At 37.1% G+C, this 9,672-nt stretch overlaps 1 protein-coding gene across 2 annotated transcripts in view; it reads right to left on the reverse strand.

Annotated features, from left to right (window-relative positions):
• PTPRD (protein tyrosine phosphatase receptor type D) overlaps positions 1–9,672 on the reverse strand; it is a 376,703-nt gene that overhangs the window by 129,280 nt on the left and 237,751 nt on the right. For both annotated transcript variants that reach the window (XM_075021650.1, XM_075021649.1), the window contains exons 7-9: positions 9,315–9,584; positions 7,482–8,063; positions 508–641 (exon numbers count right to left, since the gene is read on the reverse strand). In XM_075021650.1, the coding sequence (XP_074877751.1) occupies positions 508–641; positions 7,482–8,063; positions 9,315–9,584 (986 nt within the window). The remainder of the gene's footprint in view (positions 1–507; positions 642–7,481; positions 8,064–9,314; positions 9,585–9,672) is intronic.

Genomic DNA, 9,672 nt, shown 5'->3' on the forward strand with positions numbered 1-9,672 from the left:
CTGTCCTCAAACTGAAAATTTTAAAGAAATAATGGTACAGAAAAAGTCCATAGCAGGTTTTTATCTTTAGAAAAAAAACACATTTTCTTCCCAAATATTACTGAAACTTTAGAGAAACTTGAGAACTCTCTTACGTGGCGGCAAAGAGAAACAAAAATTCTCTAAGGCTGAAAATAGACTTCAAAGTCCAAGTATAAGTGCAAAAAATCTTAATGAGTCCATAACATGCCCCAAAACACTTCTGCTTCCAAGCCTCTGTAGAGGAGCAGGCCTGGAGAGATATGATCAATTTCTGAAACCGGATGCAACTTCTGTGGAGGACTCGTTGCAAACAACAACAAAGTTCCACTGGCTAGTAACCATCAACAGCATTTTCTGCTGTTTACACACTGTCAGTCTATTCTTATTTGTACTAAACAAAGTGACTAATCCATCAATTCTAAACCATTGCAGCATTTTATGTCTGACTCACCAAAGATTTAAAAGACGTATAGTTTCTTCACTTACCTCCTCCCCGTGCTCCCCATCTTTGTAAACCAGTTCATAGCTGGAAATAGTATCAGAGCGTGGAGGTGTCCAGGAAAGTAATATACTCGTTTCAGACTCAGGTTCTGCTTTGAAGTTCAACGGCTGACCAGGCACTAAGGAAAAAAGTTGAGCAGTGTTGCCAACTGTTTATTTGGCTAGTTCAACACTTATCTTTCAAACCGTTTAAACTATTATCTGAATATTTCACACAATATTACTTTCATTGAACTTACTGAACTTAAACAAATTGATTAACTGTACTATGAAATAAATTAATCTGTGCTCAGAAAAAGAGTAATGATACATTTAATTCTCATGTCACAAATTATCAAGGATTTCAAATAAACACTTCGCAGTGTAAATACTGCACACATACCTGAAATGCAATTGAACAGAAGCCTGGTGATGAATAACAACAGTCTAATAACCTATGTCTGAAATGGCGAATATGTACCTGTATATATGTGTGTGTATATGGGGAAATGCTAGTATTACGTAAGATTGGCTGGAACAGTCAAGAATAAAGTGTTAAAACCATTATATGCATTTCCAAATCTGAAAATGGTTTGCTCAGCTCATAACTAACTAAGATACTAACCAAATGTCTTTTTAAGAAGACACCTAAATATTGAATGTTTTTGTAACCTGAAGAAGTTATAAACTACTGAAGAGATCTTCATTAACATTCTCATTAAGTGACATATTTCTATCCTTTTAATGACTGGTATTTTTATCAATATAGCTGAATTTCTAGTAACACTTTCTGACTGCAATAACTAAAAATGCAACTTTGATTCCAGTAGTCAAGAACATTCTCTGTTGTTATGTCTTGTGTAATGGTCACAGAAATTATCCAGACTAAACGTTACCCTCCTTTATTTCTGCAAATAATAAGACTGACTGGGAAAAGAGAACAAAATATAACCCTGTTACTTTCAGTTACAAGTGCTGTTGATAAGGCATGAAACCATATTCCACAGCATTTCTAGCTTTTCAAGATTAATATGTGGCATGCTTTTATCTTTTAAGAGAAAAATATGAGATGCACTTCTTAGCACATACTGAGAACAGGTGTGACAAGTAGGATGTGACAATAATGATTGTTTCACAATCATTTTTGGGGGTAGAATTTTATTGCAGCATTACAAGTATGTTTCTTTTATACAGTAAAAGTTTTAAAAACACAATGGAGCAAAAGGTAAAAATAATTTGTGATTGTAATTCTTATCTTCCCCAGACTTCTATAAAATGTCACTCTGAGGATAACACTGCCCTTGTGTACGATGGTGCAGGTTTGATATCTAACCTTTAAACAGACAGATAACCTGTCAACATGAAGTGCATATTCAAGCTCCTGTGGAGGCTGCAAGTCCCTAACATTCACTTTTTTTTTTTTTTTTTTTTTTTCAGAAACAGGACAAAATAGAAAAGGAAAGGTGTAGAAGGATGTTGCCTATTTCTGAGGTAATGAGGGTGAACAGGAGACCAAGTCTCTTTATGGGAAGAAAAAAGGATAGGGGTAATTAGCTATTTTTCTAAAAGATGTCTGGTGTAAAAAGAGATCACTTCCTGGGTACTGCAAAGTGCAAAAGGGAAAAGATCACAGTGCACAAGGAGCAATTACAGGAGATATCAACAGAGCATTTTTCACAGAAATACTTCTAATCTTATCCTTTTAAAATTGAATGGATTTGAAATTAAGAGGGAGCAAGTGGAATAACTGGATAATTTCTAACTTTGAAACAGATTCTGAAATAACACTGTATCAAACTTTAACTTGGCAAATCTATAGCGTAGTTGTATAAATGCATTTACTGGGTGAAATGCAGTGACAAAACAAAGAAGGAAGTCCAGAGTTAGTCTTTTGAAAACTTCATACCAAGTTCTACACCTTTGCTTGCCTAGTCCTCCATGTTTACTGCTGGATAACCAGAAACAAACACAGATTGCTGGACCTTGTCCTTCATATGTGGTTCTATGTCCATCCCTTATTCAAGTGCCAGAACAGAATCATAAAATGGGATCTCAAATCGGGAAGGCACTTTAGTTCCCTGTACAGCTCCTCAGCTGGCTGAGGTAACCAGAAAAACACTCCAGGGCTGTGCTGGGTTTGCAAGTGATGCTGGAAAAAGAGGAGAGTCTCCAGGCTAGAAAGGGCCCCGTGACATTGCCAGGGTGAAATCTATACCTAGAGCAAACCCCTATCAGTTCAATTAGGAATCAGTTTTGCAAAGGACAATAGACAGATCAAGAGAATTTACAATCAATTGGCGACTGAAAGGGACCAAGAGTTCATGCTTCTTCTTGCTCTGGAAGAAGCATGAAGCTCTACAGAGAAGCTCTTACAGTTGAAGAGTTAATGTGCTCTGGAGTTTTTGTTTTGTAAAACAATACTTGTACTTTTTGAAATGCCAAATTCTCACAGAATATAATTACAAAATAAAATGGGTAATGTACGAACTATATGTGCATCTGCTCTCCCTCTGTCTTTCTGCTACAACAGAAATAACCTCTTCAAATGAGTCTGAAGATAGCTGAGGCTTGCAGTTCTGCAGTGTCAAACAGAACCACAGTACTCAAAATAATTAACTAAAATACACTTTAAATGTCTGAAAAGCATAGCACATTTTCCGAAAAATAACCGCTTTCTTAAAATAATATGTGTAACTGACATTGAGGGAGCACACAGAAAAAAATAAACGTGTTGGTCAGTCTTAAAGACAGAGTCTGCATAGTCTTGTCTGAATGACTAGAGAACACAGTGAAGAGATGAATTATTTTTCAGAGTAATTCTGTCTACACTTTATTTCTACAGAGTAGCAGTAGAGTCATCTTAAAATTATTTCAGGCTGCATTTTTCCATAATTAAGTTCAGCAACAAAAGTAATGTGTGTGCATTTCCAGCACTCATGCACATATTTGCAAAAATCAGAATTCTGAACTAGGAAAAAATCATATTAAAAAAACCAAACCACCACACCCTATTTTGTGTTCTAAACAGAGTAAAGGGAGATTAAAAGCTAGAAAAATCAGTGTGTGAGGGTAAGATCCTGAATATTGGTGTCATCATGTTAGCATTTAAATGAAGTAAACACAGAGACTAGGGCATTTAACAGAAGTTAACTGTGCTTTGAGAGCAGAGGGATTATTCAAAAGCTTAAATATTCTTTCCTACCTGACCAGAAACATTCCTTAAGGGGAATTTTGTCACTTAAAACCCATCCTGCACCCCACCTCAGCTCCACGTTATCCTCCTTCCACCTGCTTCCTCGCATCACAGCTGAGTTTCCAGCTGTGTGCTCTCAACCCTTCCCTTGTAGAAGTCCTTTTCCATGAAATGCTTCAAAAGGAGACTAGTACTGTGGAGATTCAGAGACATGAGGTTTCCCTGTTCATGTGTTCATGAAAAAATTTGAAATGTCTGGCAAAGTAGCTAGCTTGCTACAACACAGAATTGTATTCCCTTGCTACAGACTCCTTCCTCTGAGTTTCTAATCTTTTACAGTAAGAACTCCAGAACCATTAACTCATTTCCCTTAAGCTAAGGCTCTGTTTATGAGCCCTGCAAGTCAGATACTTGACCTTCTCATTACTGTCCTTTTCCATACATTCAAAAGATTAGCCTTTTATAACTGTAATAATCCTTAGTCTTCAAACCACTGCCAATCCTTGGTTTAAAATTAACAATATGTTTCATATTGTAAGTTCTTGTTAAAGAAGCATATGTTTACAGGTACACATTCATTTCCCAGAATATTTTTTTTCTCTCTCTTTCTCCAACAATCCAGTACCTAATAGACCCTGTGCATCTCTCACTGTCCCCTCTTTCTACCTAAGCTCAGAACAAAACCAGGATCCTCTGAATTCCTTCAGTAGCTATCCTCTCTTTGCATATTAAAACCCAACCCAACCCAACCCAAACCAAACCACACTCAAACCCACACATTCATTTTAAAGCTCAAGAATTTTCCTGGTACACACAGGTTAAAATGTATGTGTACTTCTGACCAGTTTAAGAAAAGGAAGAAAATATGAGAAGATACATGAGAAGTGTGTCTTTGGCAGCTAAATGGAGACAAACCAACAGAGCTTTTGTTTTCTAGTGAAATAAAGAAAAAGGACAAGAAGTATCACACTAAAGCTTATATCAATATTTCTTTATTCTAAAATTTGGTGTCAGTAAGTCAATTCATCTAAATAATATACTAGTCCTGACTCCATCCTTAGCAGAATCAAATCCTTTGACGCAAAATGCAGAATAAGGAGTTTCTTAGGTATAGCTTTTGGAATTGATCTTCCCTTATTCAAAAGGCTCAGCTCTACAACTGTTTCTGATTACTAAATTTCTTAAAATGGTGTCTTTTTACAGTAAAGAAAACACTGCTGAAAACAACTGGGCAGTAGGACGTGGCTTTTCCTTTAAAATGCTTAAGCAGAATACTAAAACACAAAACTGAACACAAAACTTTAATTTTTTTTTATGTTTGGTTGTCTGAAGAATGCTTCTTTCTCCTCCCCTCAAATTACGTGTTCCTAATTAATATTTTAATTAGACCTAATTTTCACTATCAGCAGAGTTTCAGCTAACCTGCAAAGTGAGAAACCACTCATACAGCCATTTCAAAAGAACAATTCTGCTGTACTAAGAAAGCAAAGATTCTCATAAACAGGCTTTTTTAAACCCAAATATTCACTTTTTATAATCTCTCTCCAAAGATCAGAATACACATATGGGAGGAAAGCTTTGAAGGAAACCAAGCTAACAGAGCCTGTAAGTCACAGCTGTAAATCACGTTTTGTTGTATATACACTCTAATATCCCCAAAGCAAGCATAAAGGTTATGCTACATATTTGCAATGATAGGCTTATTTGTTTCAAAAAAGGAAAAAAAAAATCAATCAAAACATAATTACCATCCCATTCCTATTTTTGCTCTTTTACATATGTTTCCATTAAATCAATTTCTGCTCTTTTTAAATGGCACTTTTTAATTCACTATATTTATGTGGATGAGTTTCATCTTGACAAAGACTTAAACCGAAACAATCATATTCAGATTTAGATTACAGCAAATCTGGAAGAGAAGGGCAAGGAGGGCATTTTATTCTGCAGTGTTCACTGACGAGAAACTGCTGGATAGAAAGATAGGAGAATCTTGGCTTTTAAACTTACCCTGAACTGGAGAACTGTACTAGACTTTCTTAGCTATTTTTCTCTTTTATGATTTAAAATGTTCATATTTCAAGCACAAGTATCAGTGCTTAAAATTGCCTTTCGTATGTCACATTTTCGTTTTTCATTTGATTTTTAACATAGTCACAAATAAACAATGTCAAGTCAACTCTGTTACGAAGTTGAAAACAGGTACTGAGAATGGCTCCTGCAATGTTAACATTGCCATGATTTCTTCAGATTGCAACAGTGATCAGAACCAGATGAGCACGTTTAATGGCAAATTCTATAAAGGTTTTAATATACAAACTTTTCCGAAGTGACCTCAGCAAGTAATGTAACTTGGGCTGGTCCCACTGAGCCTCAGTGCTCATTATTTTGATTGCTTCATCCTTCTCTTGGGAAGCCACTGACAAACTCTTGCTAATCTAAAAGGCTTACGGTTTTAAGTGAAAACACAGATGAGGAGCTCACTAAATCTTCTTTAAAAGCTTTTTGCACTTGGATTCAAAAGGAAATCAGACGTCAATATAAAAACCAGTCCCTGAAAAAGGTTACAGTTGCCAAAATTAAACTGGTGTACCCATTTACATTTTCATGTGCACACAGGCACTTTTTAATGTACCACCAGAAGGTCTAGAAAAGTTAATTTAGTAACTTCTCAGATGAGATACTGCAAAAGGTAACACCCAGACCTTAAAAAGGTTTGAGGACAGTGCTTCAATTTCTGTTCCTTCTTAACTGCATATTGGTAAAACGCAGAAGTAAAAAGTGGATGAAACGTAAGTGTTTACAGTTACATTTTAGAGATACATTTTTTAAGAATTTGAGGGATGCTAAATTCTTCAACAGGAAAGTTTCCAGTACTAAAAAATTCAACTAGTATTATATAATATTTCTAGGCAATCACTGACCTACAGTAATACTTCATACAGCTTTCTCTAAACCACTAGACAAAGGGAGCTTTTATTTCTTATTGCTACAATAAAACATTTTCTGCAGTGTAGTTCCACCAGAGCTTCTTGCTTTTGATTTCATAAAAATTCTCTGCAATGTTCCCCACTATGCTTCCTTGTCTTTTGCTAATAAAACTAATTCATGGACCTAAAACTCCTGTACAGAAACAAAACAACCTAACTGCAAACATAGAACAAGAAAATAGTGACCTTGTGGTATGCATTTTGTAGGGGCAGGTTGGATTTGATTTATAAATCCAAAGTGTACAGAACTGCTCGCTTGAACCTTCACAATGGTTTGTTGGTTTTTTTTAATGTTTTCATGTTTTATGTGTTTTAAGAACCTTGCCAACTGTTTGAATATACATGCACTACACATACATTTTAAATTTCCAAAAGCAAGATTCAGTAGAGTGATGTAGCATAAGGGAACCACACACCACCTAAACAAACCCCACCAACATAGGAAACTCCTCAAAGAAAGCTGTGAAGAACTACTTGATAAACACTTCTGATGCAGAGAGCACTGCCAAATAGAAGCCATAACATTTGGCTACTTCCAGGATGAAGGTCTCCCTGAGACTTCAGTTAAACTTCTTGAGATTGATGAAAAAAGAAATGAAAATGTGAGGGGATAATTTCCACTCTTCAATGGTAACTTGCATTGTGGGATTGAGAAAATGTTATCTGCAAAAGCTGCCTGAAAAAACTGGCTATCCTTGAGATGAAGTTTTTTCCACATTTTAAACTCAAATTCTCTCTCTGCCAAATTTTCTGCATGTATTTAATTTTTTTTGTACAAGTTCTGTTCATTACTAGCTTACCTCCTGTTTGAGTGATGACTTGAATGTCACTAGTAAGTGGTCCATCCCCAACAGAAGTAAAAGCAAGAACCTTCACAGAGTATGTTTTCTGGGGTACCAGATTCCCAATAGTAGTAATATGGCTGTCAGCCACATTGTGCTTCATCCAACTGTTAACATGTTGAGTTGGGTCCATGGTGTAATAAACTCTGTAACCTTGTATTTGTCCATTAGGTTCCTCAGGTTCTTCCCACTGTACCAAAATAGTGGTAGAGCTCAACATACGGGCCTGCACATTGCGTGGTGCACTTGAAGGTGCTTGCTCTGAAGTCCTTGTTGACACAGGCTCACTGGGTGGCCCTCTCCCAATGTTATTTACAGCAACTACCCGAAATTCATACTCTGAATATGGGCTTAGGCCAGCCACACTATAGCGTGTTGTGGCCACCCCATCAATTTCTTTATATGGCTCCTCAGAGTTCTTGGGTTTGTGTTGGATTATGTAGTAAGAAACTGGCTCAGGGTTTCCAGAATCCCAAGTCAATGTTATGCTTGTTGCTGTGCTTTCTGTCACCACAGGTGTTCCAGGAGGTTTGGGTAAGGCTGAAGATAAATGCCAAAAAATACAGTTAGCACTATGTAACTGTAGACATTAATTATTACAATAAGCAGCTTAAAACCCAAAACAAACAACAACAACAAAAACAAAAAAGGAAGATTGCAATGGAAAGGTGTGATCTGTTCAGAGCAAGCTTTTGGCAATTATGATTTACTCTAAAAATCTATCAGAAATTCTTCAAGTTTTGTATTGTAAGCTTTATTTGATATAAATTAATGATACTGATTTCTGTAATAGATCCCATAAACATATGCAGAAGAGGAATCTTATAGATAGGGAGTGCACCATTACAGTTTAATTTTCAGCTATTTTTGGAACCTCTAGTTTCCAATTACTGTGACCATGTGTCGTGGTTTAACCCCAGCCAGGAACTAAGCACCATGCAGTCGCTCACTCACTCCCCCCCATCCAGCGGGATGGGGGGAGAAAATCGGGAAAAAGAAGTAAAACTCATGGGTTGAGATAAGAACGGTTTAATAGAACAGAAAAGAAGAAACTAATAATGATAATGATAACACTAATAAAATGACAACAGTAGTAATGAAAGGATTGGAATGTACAAATGATGCGCAGGGCAATTGCTCACCACCCGCCGACCCACACCCAGCTAGTTCCCGAGCAGCGATTCCCCTGCCCCCACTTCCCAGTTCCTAAACTAGATGGGACGTCCCATGGTATGGAACACACCATTGGCCACTTTGGGTCAGCTGCCCTATCTGTGTCCTGTGCCACCTTCTTGTCCTCCTCCAGCCTTCTCGCTGGCTGGGCATGAGATGCTGAAAAATCCTTGACTGTAGTCTAAACTCTACTGAGCAACAACTGAAAACATCAGTGTTATCAACATTCTTTGCATACTGAACTCAAAACATAGCACTGTACCAGCTACTAGGAAGACAGTTAACTCTATCCCAGCTGAAACCAGGACACCATGATACTTGGATACCCAGAAACTCCAAAAATCAAATGACTGGTTCTTAAAGGCTCTTGCTGTTGACAAGTATATGCAAGTAGACACAGGAGAATAATGGAATATTATGATTAGCTTAATTATTAGTATTATCGCTGTCTGAATCTGTATTTTGTCTTATGCCAGTGATTGGCTAGAATATTTACCGTCTTGATTTAAGTGGGTAAGATGCATTTAGTCCCTTTCAATGCAATATATTTCCTCAGAATATGGCAATGAATGAAAGAATAGACTGAACTATGTCCAAATATATATGCTTGGGATATACCTTTGACAGTTATCTGTGCTATTGCTTCTATAACACCAAGAGTAGACATAGCAACACAAGTATAGTTTGCAGACTGCCTGACATCATTAAGCTCAAGGACGTTCCTCCCTATTGGCATATCATCCTCAGGTGTCAAATCTTCTGCTCCCAGCATCCATTTCACATATGGCATTGGTGACCCCACCGCAACACACGTGATATTTACACTCCCGCCAGGCATGATCTCATGATTGGTGGGGGGGATAGAGAACCTCGGTGGGACCCGTCGAACTGGAACAAAACACAGTAAAAGGTAATAACATATACAAAAAAAGAAACTGATTCTTGCATACAGACTACATGCAGTGTACAGACACAA

Source organism: Buteo buteo, chromosome Z (assembly GCF_964188355.1).
Source record: "Buteo buteo chromosome Z, bButBut1.hap1.1, whole genome shotgun sequence".
NCBI lineage: Eukaryota > Metazoa > Chordata > Aves > Accipitriformes > Accipitridae > Buteo > Buteo buteo.